The sequence below is a fragment of the Pollicipes pollicipes genome, unplaced genomic scaffold (assembly GCF_011947565.3).
Source record: "Pollicipes pollicipes isolate AB1234 unplaced genomic scaffold, Ppol_2.1 Scaffold_6686;HRSCAF=7923_pilon_pilon_pilon, whole genome shotgun sequence".
NCBI classification, from domain to species: domain Eukaryota; kingdom Metazoa; phylum Arthropoda; class Thecostraca; order Pollicipedomorpha; family Pollicipedidae; genus Pollicipes; species Pollicipes pollicipes.
In genome coordinates, this window is record NW_023596921.1 from 27613952 (window position 1) to 27628671 (window position 14720).

Here is a 14720-nt window from a genome sequence, read left to right on the forward strand (position 1 = left end):
ACGCCGGTCGGGCGTGCCGGCCTCCTGCGCCGGGTTCGCCTGCTGACCGCTGCAGGAAGCAGCCTGCAGGGCAAAGGTGGACATCCCGGATCCTATCGCAGGATTTACGTTATCACATAGCTTGTACTTGTTGAAGATGGTTTCACACGGGCCGGAATTGTTTGCTTTTCCTGGGACTTTCCCAAGCGTCCGTTTTTTTAGCCTCCACTTGGAACGGCCATTTCCTGCCTTTGATGCCCTCTTTGGTTAAAGTAATTAATATGTCAATAGATTCTCCGGCAGCTATTTCCTCTTCCCCTACTTTGTTGAGAAGGCGTTTTTCCATTCGGTCCGGCTGCCGTCGACGCCAGTTTCATATATCCGTGTGACGGCGCGGGCGGCGCTGGTGCGCACGAACGCCTCTTGCGATGACGCCCCCCCCCCCCCTCACGGCCCGAATGGCCAGCAGCTCGGCACCCACCCACTCACCCAGGCCCGCACTATGAGATGCCCGGCGCTTCGGCCTCGGGGCTGGGCAGCCGACCTCGGGGGGTGGGGCGGGCAGCCGACCTCGGGCGTCCGTTCCCACGCGGCGTGCTATCAGCTGCGCGGGGCGTGTGCGGAGCTATCTGCCTGCCCGCCGACGCCGCCGCTGCCGCCGTCGCCGGCTGGCGGGGGCCGGGCGCCGGGCGCCAGCCGCCCCCTCCCGCTCGGCCGCGCGTGGCTGCGTGGCGCCGCGATTCAGCAGACGACTTCTGAGCTGCGTCTGCGTGCTCTCAGCTTGGAGATAGCCGTGGTGACATCCGGCCGCCCTCGGCAGATGAGCGCGGCCGCCGCATGTGCGCCCGGCGCCGGTGTGCGGTAGGCGGTGCGGCACCGGGGCCGTTCGTCATCTGCAGCTGGCCGGCTCGTAAGCTACCCCTGCTGTTTCAGGCGTGATGGTGATCGAGATCGCCTGGCTGGTGGTCGGCGTGATCTGGCTGGTCAAGTACTACAACTCGTGCCAGGCGCCCACCGCCAGGGAAGCGGTGATGGGTGAGAACCGGCCGCACAGCGAGCCCGCCCAGTCCCCGCACGCGTGCTCAGCGCTCACGGAAGACCACCAGCGTTTTATTAACATGTTCAGTTTGATAGGAACAAAACGTGCATTCTGGACTTGACGCGTACGGACGCGCACGGTTGAAAGGCTCGTGTGCAAAGCGCACGCTTGAATGTCAGCATGCGAAGTGACAGCCGTAACGAGCGCAGCGGACTGAGAGCCGACGTCTGAGCCGTAGTGTTTGAAACAGTGTGAGAACATGTGCGCCAAGATCGTACCACACGTGGATGCGCAGTGGTTACAGTGGTTGGCACTACCGGAAGATTACGTGGGTTAAGCTGTCACTCCCGTATAGGGCCATCTCCTGGTCTTGCAGTGACGTTTCGCTTGTCTCTCCTCTCGGAGCGTGACCCGCGGTCTTTCCTCTATCATCCGATAGCACACCCATGTTCAACAGTGCAGCGCCATGGTCCGCGCCGGGTACGAACAGGATGAAGTGATCTTCCCCACAGAAGCCAACGGCATGAAGGACGGGTCTGCTTCGTCCAAACTTATGCTTGGAATAGTTCTGTACAACAAGAAGCTCCCTATTTGAACGATTTCCAATAGCCGTTTTTTTATTTTCATCCGTCTATTAGCTGTCAGGTGCGATTGTGCTTTGCAATGGCCTTCCCATCTCCTTGCATTCTTGCATGTGGTTCAAATCACGCCGCGCCATATCTCGAGGGCAGCGTGGAAAACTTGTGTCCGCGACATGTTCGTCTGCGCCTTATGTCGGCTGGGCTCCACACTGGGGGTCCCCTAGCCGCACCGCCTGACCGCGAGCCAGGCCGTGCCGCCCGGCAGCGACTGGACCCGCCGGCTTCCGGCGTTAAGAAGCGACCGTGTGCAGCGCAGCAGCCACCTGCCAATGGCACGGGCGGCCTCAACCGATGCGTGACGTCAGAGGCCATCAGCGGCGTAGCCTCCGCGGCGTGTTTGCGGTGGTGAGACTCGGGCGCCGGGCCGGTCTTGAACCGGAGACCTCCGGGCCGCGTGCTGGAAGAGCCGTCCGCCGCGCCGTCGGCCTGCCTGTGTGCGACGGCCGCTGGTGACGCCTCTGGCTGGCGGCCGCAGGCGTGGTGGTCTGCAACTGGATCTCGGTCACCAGCACGCTCATCATGGTCTGGTGCACCTTCGACCCGGCCGGCCGCTCCTGGGTCAAAATGAAAAACTACCAGCGCACGATGAAGGACGGCCAGAAGAAGTTCCAGTACAAACGGTCGGGCAGCCACCACAGGAACTGGCGCCAGAGGTGAGGTGGTGAAGTGAGAGTTGAGAGGTGAGAGGTGAGGTGAGATGAGGTGATGTGCCGCAGCTGTCCGCGGATGGAGCGTGCCACCTCGTGGCAGTCCGATGAGCTTGTCTTGGTAATTTCTGCACGACCTCCGATGCAATCTTGAGTAGCTTGCACACCATGTGATCTAATTTTTAGACTGCTCTGTTAGAGTGAATGTCTCATCATAAGCCCTGAAACTATGCACTGGCGGGTTTTTAGCTTTGTGTCAGGTGCATAAGAACGGGCGTACTCACTCGATGCGCCAAGTGTCCATGCTTTGTAGCATAGTTTTGGATGCCGTCTGCTGGACAGGCAGCCGCGCCAGCCGATCTGCGGGAGGCGCATGCGCAGTGCGCTCACTCCCCGCCCGTCCACAGGAAGGTGTTACGTGCCTACCGCGACTCCTGGGACAGCAGGTGTCGCATGCTCTTCTGCTGCATGGACCGGTCCGACAGGAACCAGGTAGGCGCCGGCCTGGCTCCGGCCTGGCGGCCGTCCGCGCCCCGCGGCTGGGAGGGCCGCGGTGCTGCTGTGGTTGGCGCTGTGACGTTGTTGACGGTGATGCGTGGGCAGATCCTGACTGGGGACATCTCGAGGCGGATGGCCTGTCCCGGCCCGACTACCATCTGCCACCAGTGCTGGCCGAATAATAAGCGCTATGGGACAACTCCTCCGTACGGGGTCTGCAGTTTCCCGTTGAACAGTGTACCAAAAGTGAGCTCTGCGGCAGTGGCATGCACTCTGTTGCTACCACCAGCGTTAGAGTGCTTTTACTGTGCCCCCCCCCCCCGTTTTTATATTTTTTTTCTCGAGAAACCCTGGTGCTCCGTATACAACATCATCAAGCGACCTCGTTGGCCTCCAACGCCCCTGGTAATAATATGGCACCTCTGACGGGGGGGGGGGGGGGGATTGCGAAGCCCCCATTAAGTAGGAAATTAACAGGACTGCTTGGACATCGCTGTTCTTCCTGACATCCGGTTCTTGCTGATGTGGAGCATGCAGCAGGGATGTGATAACGTATTCGACCTGTCCCACGTGACTTGCACAAAACAGCAACGCAGCTGTTCGAAGCCCTCGCGTCATGAAATCCATCATGCACTGAACACTGCCCGCCACCGCCGCGTCGGCGGGCTGCACGCTGGCTGATGGCGCCGCCGCCGCACGGCCGAGCGCACCCTGACGCCCGGCGGCGCTTGGCCGGCAGAACTCCTTCGCCGACATCGCCCAGCTGCTGTCCGAGTTCTTCCGAGACCTGGACGTCGTGCCATCCGACATCGTGGCCGGCGTCGTGCTGCTGCGCAAGGTGCAGAAGCTGGAGCGCAACAACATCGTCAAGTCGGTGAGTCGCGACCGCTCAGCTGGCCAGCTGACTCTGGCTGCTCATGTGCCCAGCTGACCAGCTGGTACTGTCCGGTCAGCTGTCTAGCTGGCCAGCTAACGCTGTCCGGTCACCTTCCCAACTGGCCAGCTGGTAGTGTCAGCTCAGCTGCCCAGCTAGCGCCGTCCGGCCCGGAGGCCATACAAGGAACAGGTGTTCGTTCCCGCTGTGTCACCCAGCGGTCCCGCGTCCGCACACGTGACAGGCGTCGTGGGCGACGTTCAATGTGCTTATCGGCTGCTTCCGAGATGATGGTCGATCTTGCAATGTTTGTGTCGGTGACCCGTTTGTTGTAGGTAAACTGCCGCAGGGCTTGAACAGGTTTGGAACTTCGAAATGATGCAATGCCAAGAGCATCGTATAAATTGTAGGCAACATGGCCAGAACTTCTACGAACATCAGTTATTATCTATCACGTGTAGGCCGGTGGTTTTCACACTGACTTTTTATATATGGTTCGAATCTTGTGGTCTGATTGGTGTCTGGGATCAGCGCCCGTGCCAAGCACTGATCCGCACTTGTGGCCTGAGTCCTGAGTCCGTCATCCGATCGCGAAATTCCGAGTCCCCGGCAGCATCTGGGGGCGAAAGCTTGACGTGTCGCCACGCTCGGCACGCTTAGCACTGCCCTCTGCATTCATCTGTCCTTTCTTTATCATTGCCGCTGCCATCGGCTGTAGGCCATGCCCAGTCAGGAACAAACTGAGTCCTTGAAGCGACTTGCACGCACCGCGCCACGGGTGGGTGGATGGGGAGGCAGGTCCTCCAGCCAACTGACGTATCGGGACGGACGGAAGTTGGTCAGGAGGCATGCGTTCGTGACGCTATCGTTTTGTAGTAAGAGCCTCGTGACGTGCCTCCTCGAATGCACCGTCATCCGCCAGGTCACTCAGTACAAATTGGACAGGATATGGCAGCTCCCGACATCACGCTTACTTAGTACAAATTGGACAGGATGTGGTAGCTTCCGACATCACGCTTGCTTAGATTGGATCCGTTTGCCGGTGGTGGGGAGACAAACCTCGATCTCGGCCTTCGTCTGGCCTGCTGTTCATCGATCCCTCACCGATGGGCTCGGCGCCGGCGGGGTCTTTTGTCCGGTCAGATGGGATAAAACACCCCGATCCGCTCGACTCTTGGCCCCTGTTGGCGACCGGGCGTCCCAGCGGCGGACTGTGTCACAGCGCCGCCCACAAGGAAGCCCGTGCCGGCGGGCGAGCGAGCCGGCTCCACCGCGTTCGCGCGGCCGCTGGCCGGGGCGACGCGTCTCGGCACCGGCGGCGCGACAGCCGAGCGCCGGCTGCGGCCAGTCCGCCGCGGGCGCGGCGGCGCTCGCCCCCGCCTGGGACGGCAGGCAATCGCAACGCCCAGCGCGTATTTCGGGCGGCGGCGGTGACGCCGGTGCCAGGGGCGGCTCCGTCGTCTCTCATCGTCGGATCTGTCACGTGGCGCGGCAGCTCGCAGCCGGACCGGTGACGTCAACGCCTCGCGGGCCCGGCCGGTGCCGGACCCGCGTGGCGGTCACGTGACGTCACGACTGCGCCGGGCCCCCGTAATGGCATGGTGTCTGCCGGGCACCCGCCACCGGCCGGCGCCTCTGCCCGAGATAGTGTGCGCGCTGGACGGGGGTGGCGACCGTCACCCCGCGTCGTTCAGTCGTGGAATTCGGCCGACGCACGGGACCGAGTGACGTTGACAGTCGACAATCGGCACCATGCGTGGGATACGCCGGCCTCAGAAGTGTGGGTCACTCAGCTTTTTGTGGGCGACAGCCTTCGCTTTTTTCCCAAGCTTGGCTGTACATGCGCAATGGCAAGCGCGGAAAGCTAATCATGGCTCCGCAACGTGCTAAACGGTGCTGAAATGTATCGGGCACGCATTCTCTTTGAGCACAACCGGTAATCTGACACGTGCGCGTTATCACGTTGGATGCTGGCTGGTAGATATTTCCGTTGTGTAGGTGCGACTGGACGGTCCCAAATGCACCATCGCGTGAGAACTTACGCACACTGAGCCATCTGAACCCTAAGCGCATCACGTCCGTGTGTGGAACGAGCGTGCACAGTGATAATTCGTCCTCCTGCAGGCATGCGTGTCCGTTCCAGGACGTGCGGCTGTTATAATCGGTGTACCACGCGCCGAGCATGAACTCGTGCGGTGGTTGCGTACACAAGCTTTGCCTGGACGAGAGCGTGCCGGCGGTGCCTCCTTGGCCGGGAGTAGTGCAATCAGACAGGGCTGTGACGCTGCGGTAGGGGAGCGGTGCGGTGGGTGGAGGACGCAGCGTACCTCAGACAGGGCTGTGACGCTGCGGTGGGGGAGCGGTGCGGTGGGTGGGGGACTCAGCGTACCTCAGACAGGGCTGTGACGCTGCGGTGGGGGAGCGGTGCGGTGGGTGGGGGACTCAGCGTACCTCAGACAGGGCTGTGACGCTGCGGTGGGGGAGCGGTGCGGTGGGTGGGGGACTCAGCGTACCTCAGACAGGGCTGTGACGCTGCGGTGGGGAGTGTCTGGCCGAGCTGGGTGGGTATGGTGGCTGATGCCCACCCGTCCCCGACCGGCAGACCTCCAACGACACGTACGAGTTCCTGTCGGGCGTGCAGGTGACCCCGACCTCGACCTTCCTAGCGCTCAACAGGCCTGACCAGCTGGCCTTCTTCAAAGACGTCATCCACTACATGCGGTGAGTGGGGCGGGCCGGCGCTGCCCAGCTACGCTGAGGCGAGGTGCGTTGAGACGGGTGGTGTGTGTTGCTAGGCAACTGGTGAGTCCGTGAATGGAAAAAGTCCATTGCTCACAAATGCTGCGGACCGTCAGATCACCGCGGTTATGAAGATGATTGGAATGATGAACCAGATGGTCATTGGTGATGAGGCACTTGCGACATATAACGGAATGCAACCCTAGTGTTGCACCGGCTGAGGTCGCAACACGGGTGTGTCATAACTTACCATTCCAGTGACCCCGATTCTCCGCATGAGTATTGGGGCAGTTTGGTACAGTGGCGCCCTGTGGTGCCTCGATTTGGTGCGCCGGCGCTCTGTCGTGCCTCGGTGGGCAGCGTACCTCACTGTTCAGTTCAGTGGCGCTGGGGCCACGTAATCGTTGCGGCTCACTCCCAATCCCCTCCGGACCGGAGCTGTAGTGGCCGCAGAACGGCGTTCCTCCCGCTGTTGTTTACGGCTTGTCGCACTGCTCAACGGTCTGCGCGATATGTGAGAGCTTATGACTCAAACAAACACTGACGTTTGACGGGCTGCCGATCAGGGACAAGGGCCGCGCTCCGGCGGCGGTATATGGACGAAAGCTCGGACCCCATCGTTGCGCGTGCTGACCCGTCACTGCGGGAGGGGGGGGGGGGGACAGCACGGGCGCAGATCTCTGCCGATTGGTCACGGACCTGCTGGGGTCGGGCGTGCGTAGTGTTTGTGGCGGCGCGACGGACGGTGACAGGAGCTCGGGGCCGCGAGGGGCCCGGCTCGCCTTTTGGCGCCGGTTTCGTCTCTTGCTGGTCACACCCCGACGACCGGTGGGAAAGGTGGTCACACCCCGAAGACCGGTGGGAAAGGTGGTCACATCCCGACGACCGGTAGGAAAGGTGGTCACATCCCGACGACTGGTAGGAAAGGTAGTCACATCCCGACGACCGGTGGGAAGGACCGGCGGCACCGACGATGTGTTGCTCGCGTCTTTAGAACAGAACGCGCTGTTGACGTAAGGGAGAGTTTTGTGGCTTTCCAGTGTGGGTATTTTGGGTATGACGTGCAGCTAAGTGTGTGCTAAGTATCGGGCCGCTAAACTTGCATCTTAACAGCGGATATTATGGCGTCATCGACATGAGCCATTTACGTCACCATTTTCTTGGGAGTTGGGGCGTTGGTGGCTTGGATGGACCGGATCCACATTCTGACGAGCCCAGCTCCGGCGCCCGAAGCGCCGCCCTGCCTGGCCGGTGACGTCACGACGCCAGCGAATGACGTCACACTGTGACGTCACCGGTGCGGATCGGTGCGGCGGCAGATTGGCTGGAAAGGTCGCCAAGCTGAGCGTGCCCACCTCCGTCCGCCAGGTTCGCCATGTCGATCTACGGCTGGCCGGTGTTCATGATGCAGCATTCGAGCAGTGGCTGCTGCCGGCTCTGCCCCTATCTCAAGTAAGCAGACGCTGGCGGCGGGCGGCAGCCCGTCCCTCGCCGCCGGCCCGGCGACGGCGCCGGCGACCACCGGCCGCAGCAACAGAACCGGAGCCGGGCAGGCGCGGGGTGGGGAGTGGAGAGCGAGGCGTGCTGTCCCTGATTTACAGGAGGGGTTCCGCTGCCTGGGGAAGTGATGCGGTTGGTGTTGCGTCCGCGCGCGAGGCGCAGACATCGTCGTGCGCTGCCCTGAACACTTGTGCTAGCCGTGCATGCCGTGATTCATTAACTTTTTTCTGAGATGAAGAGCGCAGGCGCCGTCGCGGTAGTAGGGGGGGGGGGGGGGGACGGACAGTGGGGTAACTTGCTCTTTCCCAACCTAGAAGTGAAACTCTCAAAATCCCGAGACTGCATCTGACTGAAATCTCTAGAATGTAGAGGTAGAATAAGTGGGTCCCGCACGAGTTCTTCCCGTCCACATGTGGATTCATGTTGCATTGATGACGCTGCCACTGCAGAGAACACAATTGTGGTGTTTAACGCTGGCCAACTGACCACAGGTGCGGCTGCAAACGGCTGCACACTGGCGCCGAGATTGTGGAGGACAACTGCTGCATGTGTAATTCGGCCGCCACGCAAAAGATGGCGCCACTGGAGGACGTAGAATTGGTGTACGTCACGTACCACGTTGATATTGGAGAGACGCCGTTCATGGTGGCGGTGGACCATGACAGACAAGTGGTGATTGTCTGCATCAGGGGCACTATGTCAACCAAGGTGAGCATCTTACGCGAATCTGTCTGCTGTCCATCACGCCAAAGTCAGGTCCTCGTAAGCGCCGCGCGCCAGGGGGGTCTAGAACACAACTAATGACCGTTGAGGCAGCAGGCTAATGGCGTTCGCTGGTGTTAGGTGGGTGGCGGGATGTACGCGAGCTGTGTTGTTGCCGGCGGTGTGAGGCTGCTTACCAAACGTGCTGCTTGTGCCTGGTTGGCTGGGCCGCTCGCGCGCCGCGCGCCGCGCCGGCGGCCTGTGACGTCCTCCGGTGTGCGGCAGGACGTGGTGACGGACCTCGAGTGTGAGGGGGAGCCGATTCCCACCAACCCGGTCAGGGACGACTGGCTCGGCCACCGGGTGCGTACAGTGTCGCCGCGGCTCTGCGGGAAATGGCTGCCGTGTTTTGCGGCAGACGGGCGGAGATGCCCTGTCCTTGGCAAAAAGTCGGCGGTTGAAGCCGTAAGAAGGGCAGCGTTGTCCGGTGTGGTTGTCATTTTGTTATAGCGTGATCAGCTGTGTTTACAATGATAACTGGCAAAGATCGTCGGGCGCGACCCAATGCCTGCCAGTAGGTGTCATCGGCAATAATGTCTTCGGCGAACGAACGTGAGTTAGTTGGTCCCGATGCGGTCTAAAGCACACAGCCCAGGTACTCAGCCGCTCCCGCAGCAGCCGAGCCGGCGACACCTCAGTGCAGCGCATCCCCCTCCGACGGCAGGGCATGGTGCAGACGGCCGAGTACATCCGGGACAAGCTGGCCGCTGAGCGGCTGCTGGAGCGGGCGTTCGCGGCGACGCGGCGCGGCCCGTCCGCCTACCGGCTGGTGCTGGTCGGCCACTCGCTGGGCGCCGGCACGGCCGCCATCTTGGCCATCCTGCTGCGTGATACCCACCCCGAGCTGCGCTGCTTCGCCTACTCGCCGCCAGGCGGCCTGCTCAGGTCAGACGCCGCTCTCAGCTGACGGTCTGTTGGCGCGTGCGCGTGACTCGCATGGGGCTAGCCCATTGCAGACGCCGCCGTTTCGTTTTGGGCGCTGATTTTTTTAGCATTAAACCAGTTAACAGAATGTGCAGCGAGGCAGCACTAAGCACTAATTGCATCGTGTGGGCGGCTGGCGCTGGCTGGCGTGTACATGCCTAAAAGGCGGAGGCGCTTGTGAGCTGATGCGGGCTGGCGCGGCAGTATGCCGGCGGTGGAGCACACTAAGGAATTCATCACGTCCGTGGTGGTGGGCAAGGACGTCGTGCCGCGCATAGGCCTGCACCAGCTGGAGCAGCTGCGCTCAGACCTGATGGACGTCATCAAGCATAGCAAGCAGTCCAAGGTAGGACCGGGTCGGCCTGGGTGGGGGAGGTGAGCGCAGGCCAGAACACGCTCCGAGGACGTTGACAACGCCTGGCGTGAAACAAAGTGGGACTTCGTGTGGTGAGCGCGGTAATGGCTGTTGTCCTTGGCGCTCCGGTGGGTCGGAGGTCCCACGGCCCTGAACTAGATGCAGCAAGACGCCTGCCCCCAGTCCTGTCTAAAATTTCACACCTGTCTTGACAGTAGCTGAAGTTCTGTGCAAAGCTATTCATGACATTTTACGCTAGTTCAAGTTCTTCCCAAAAAGATACGTGAAGTTAAGTGTGAACATTGAAAACCGGCTACATACTCCGCTTCTCCACTCAGGGTCGTTTCCCACCGCCTTGTCGGCCTGACTTGCCAGACCTGTACGACTCAGACCCTCTCCCCGTCATGGGTATTCTACTAGCCGTGTCGTGCGATAACAGGCGGGTTGGTAAGGTAATATGGCAGTGTCTTCCTTGCAGCCACAATGTTACCTGTCTTGGCGCCGTTCTCACCGTTCTGACCGGATCTAGTTTTCTGCCTCCCTCCACTCCCTTCCCGACCCTGCCCAACCCATTGCCTATCATTCTGACCGGCCCCTGTCGTTGTCTAACCCCGTGACCCGGTGACCCGGCGACCCGCTGACTTGACCCTGCTGTCGGCCAGTGGCGAGCCATCGGCGGCGGCCTCTCGTGCTGCGCCTGCCGCCGCGGCGAGGAGGCGTCGAGCCGCGCCTGCGGTGACCTGCTGCAGCGGCGCACCGCCGGCCGTCAGCTGTCGGCGCACCCCAGCGACTCAACCATCGCGCTCACCGTCCACCAGCCGCTGTACCCGCCGGGCCGGGTGATGCATGTGGTGCGGCACCATCCGGCGGCGCGCGGGTACGTCCCCTAGTAGTGGCGCCGCGAGCCTGCTCTCGGGCCTCAAGCAGGCGGCGGCGCCGGTCGATTGCGAGGGAAGGTGCTGCCACAGTGGCGCTGTGCTGCCCGAAAATAGGCGTGTGTGAGCTTCGTCCGGCCTGTGACCGCGTGCACACGTACGTATCTCTGAGTTGCGTGTGAGCGTTTCTGCTGGCAAGTTGGAGATTGTGTTTGCTGTAGGGGACACCCAAACAGTGGTAGCTTGTTGTGTCACACGGCTGGTCGGTTTTCACGGCCGCCGGGGGCGAGCGCCGCCTCCGCACGCTCTTGCTCACGCGCCGCCGGTGCCGCGCGCCCACAGGAAGCGGGTGAATCGCTCGGAACCCGTGTACCAGGCCATCTGGGTGGAGAATGACTCGTTCGACGAGGTGCTCATCTCGCCGGTCATGATCCAGGACCACATGCCGGATAAGGTGCTGCAGGCGCTGGAGAAGGTGAGAGCTCAGGGCGGCCGTCGCTGGCCGCGCCGCTTTGCCTGCCTACCTGCCTGCCTGCCTGCCTGTTGTCAGTGTGCCGTGCTTGCAGCGCGCCCGTGCCGGTGATACTGTGATCACGTACTGATGCGCTAGCTTGGATGATATGCGTCATCGCTTCACTTTCTGGTGTCTATATTTGTGCCGGCTTCTAGCACACTTTAAGTGCATTTTTACCGGGGATGCTGACGGACCTCACGACTTTCTGGGGCGTTGCCTAGGAGTCGTTTTGCTGATGGGGTAGTCAGTCTCTTTTGGCTAGAGTGTTGGCTCAATATCCGTGTTAGGTCCAGCTATCGTCCTGATTGATCTGAGATATTTGCCCGCATTCGATCAGCTCTTGCTTTTCCCCTTTGCCCTTTTGCTGTGCTTCACTCGAACATACTACTTGGCCTTGCCTAGCTGCTCGCTGTTGCTAATCCGCCTGGTGCAGTGGTGAGCATGTGTGGCATCTGCGGCGTGCCGTCGTGTGGAGCCACCGAGCGATCGGCCGGCCGCCGGGCGCACGGCGGCCGAGGCACTCACGGGCCCGCTCCTCCCGCGGCCAGACGTTGGCCGAGGCCATGGCGGCGGCCGCCTTCTCGGCCGTCCCGGCGCCGGCGCCGGTGTCGGCCGACGCGCGGGCCAGCGGTGACTGCGCCCACGACACCAGCCACGCCTGCGACGCCGGTGGGCCTGGCGACGGCGGCTGTCGGGCGGCTGCCGGCGAGCCTGGGTCTCCTCCGGCCACCGGACACGCCGCCATCGCGGCCTCTGGCGGCGCGGAGGGAGGCTCGTCCCGGAACAGCGGCCACCTCTGCACCGGCGGCAACGCTCGCGCCGCCCCCGGCGAGGCCGCGCGCGGGCCCGCTGAGGCTGGCAGCGATAGAGGACGGATCGGTGCCCCTGCCAGAGGGCGAGGCGCCAGCGACGGTGGTGGCGGCCGTCCCAGTGATGCCGGCGGCAGTCCCAGTGATGCCGGTGATCCGCCCGAGCTGGCGCGCAGCCTCCCCTCGAGTGTGCAAACACTGGAGACGGGTGCCAAGTTGAATTCATTCCTGACGGCTGTCATGGCCTTATAAGTCCCGATAAGTCAGATGGCGAGACTGAAACTGCGGGTGACAGCGGTGAAGTTAACACCGCCGGTGCTAATGCTGCAGTTAATCTCACCGGTCTCAGTGATGATGCTCGCGTCACCAGCGACCACAGCAACGGGGTCAGGTCGACCAGTGTCAACGGCGGAGAAAACCTCGGCTTTGAGTGTGGCGACACGAGCCCAGACGGTGCGCACGGTCTCCGCGGCCACGGCTCCGTCTGTGGTGAAACCGAACGCTCGCCGACGCGCGGTCAGGACCGTGCGGTCGCTGCCTAGACCGCGGAGGTCCGGGTGACCGGCGTCCGCGGCGAGGTTCAGCCGGCTGCCGCGGGGCGGCGCCACCAGCGGCCGAGCGAGGACGATGACGGTTCGGCCCGGGCCCGGAGCCGCCCGAGGGTGACCCGGGCCGCAGCTGGTAGTGAGTCGGCCAGGTGTGCCATCGGCGGCTCGGACTGTAGCGTCGGCCAACGGCTGGTTCGGCGACTGTCGGCGCGCTACTGGACAAGAACTGATGCCTGGTGCATGATTCGGGTGTGACGTAGATAGAGAGCATGTTTGTGTGTAGCGTGATCTACACCGTGAGTCAGGACGCGTGTTTTCGGGCTGGGAATACTATGTACCATACGTTGCTGCACGCCATAACACGGTCACTCAGAATATCAAAGAATAGCGATGTTTCTCCTCTATTTTTCTCAGTTGTGGGGACATCTTGCCGCCATTTCGTGTGATCTGTGGTCTTTACGCACGTTGCCACACTGGCGGGCGGATATGTGCGGTGAGCGGGTGTCGGCTCTTGCGGCCACCGGCCCCGTGGTGATGTGGCGCCGCCTCCAGGTGCTGAGCTGCGTCGGCCCCGCCAAACCGGTGCGGACGTTGCCGGGCCGAGGAGCCGCGCTGGCCGAGGAGCTCCGCCCGCTGGTGCCCTGCCCTCTGCCGGCCGCGCCGCCACCGCCGGCATACCGGCTCCAGCTGGAGACCAGCTTCGGCAGTGAGTCGCCGCCGCCGGCAGCCGCGCCGGCTGACGACGCCGGCTCGGTGAGCACGCTACAGCTGGTGTGGACCGGCCGGCGCGCCGCCCCCAGCTCGCCGCCCGGCTGGGCCGGCCGCGGCGCGGCGGCGCCGCTCGCGTCGCCCGACACGCTCAGCGAGGCGTCGAGCTCGGGCAGCGGCAGCCTACTGCGTGAGGTGCTGCGCGCCGCCGCGCTGCCGCCGCGCCGGCCGCTCTCCACGATCAGCCAGTCGCCGGGCGCCGACGGGCCCGGCTCCCCGGCCTCGTCGGCGGCCAGCTCGCTCTCGGGGCCGGCCGGCGCGCCGCTGACGCTCGAGGACACGCTGCGGCCGCTGCCGTCGGCCGGGCTGCCGCCGCCGCCGCCGCCGCCGCCGCCGCCGCCGCCGCCGCCCTGCAAACGACCGCCGCCGTCCGGTGACTCGGGCTTCGTCAACGGCAGCTCGTCGGCCAGCGACTCGTGGTACGTCACGCCGCGTGCCGAGCCGGGCGGCGCGCAGCACTTCCTGTTCCCCGGCGAGCCGGAATCCGATTGTGAGGTGTTTCTGCCCGGCGAGACAGTGGCGCCGCACGCGGGCCGGCCTCGTGCCGTCGTGGCGCCCGAGGCGGCGCTCTGATCTGGGACGCTGTGCAATCCGCGAGACAAATGCGCTTCAACTTCGACCAAAGAGTGATGAGTGTGGCGTGACCGAGCGTGTGAGTGGAGAGCGGGCCGCGACGGCGACGATGCTCGCCGGCGGGCTCTGTGGTTTTGTCGTACATAGTCCTTTAGACTTAATTTTATGACTGTTCGTGCTGTGTTTGGCTTGCGCCTCGTCCACCTCGTATTCGTCCCGTGGGTCGCCGCGAGCGGCCGCTAGGTGGCGCCGCTTCACGGCGTCCGCGGCGTGGCGCGTGTAGGGCGACGCGGCACTCAGACTTGGTCGTGGCCTCCTCCCAGACTGACAACAGGGCGCTAGAGGCGGCCCGCCGCCCGCCCGGGGCGGCTTGGTTTATACCACGCCTATCGCGCGCGGCCGCCCAGTGAGTTCGGAGGTCGCCTCGCGACTTCTCGACCACTCTGCACTTACTTTCCCGGCCGGCGATGCTCCTGGCCGCAGCGCTGGTGCTCGCGCCACCGGAGCCAGCAAGCTGGACTGTGTCTGAAGCGGTCACTACTTCTGCGTACAGCGGCCGGACAGTGTCGCTGCCGACGCGCGGCACCTATCTGCCTGAACTCTGTGCCAAATCTGCGGCTCCGGCCCGGCCCGGCCCCGCGCTGGCGGGCAGCGCGGTGGCCGCTCACTGTGCGG

The 14720-nt window shown here is 63.3% G+C and overlaps 1 protein-coding gene across 1 annotated transcript in view; it reads left to right on the top strand.

Annotated features, from left to right (window-relative positions):
• The window catches only part of inaE (inactivation no afterpotential E), a gene marked incomplete at its 3' end in the record, with an annotated part of 37595 nt that extends 24243 nt beyond the window's left edge, over nt 1–13352 (top strand). Inside the window, exons 3-16 of the mRNA XM_037231722.1 lie at nt 913–1014; nt 2135–2312; nt 2714–2798; nt 3544–3678; nt 6281–6399; nt 7786–7869; nt 8409–8625; nt 8905–8982; nt 9344–9564; nt 9808–9949; nt 10621–10647; nt 10699–10835; nt 11176–11308; nt 13257–13352. Of these exons, the coding sequence (XP_037087617.1) occupies nt 913–1014; nt 2135–2312; nt 2714–2798; nt 3544–3678; nt 6281–6399; nt 7786–7869; nt 8409–8625; nt 8905–8982; nt 9344–9564; nt 9808–9949; nt 10621–10647; nt 10699–10835; nt 11176–11308; nt 13257–13352 (1754 nt within the window). The remainder of the gene's footprint in view (nt 1–912; nt 1015–2134; nt 2313–2713; nt 2799–3543; nt 3679–6280; nt 6400–7785; nt 7870–8408; nt 8626–8904; nt 8983–9343; nt 9565–9807; nt 9950–10620; nt 10648–10698; nt 10836–11175; nt 11309–13256) is intronic.
• Nucleotides 13353–14720: the final 1368 nt, after the last annotated feature.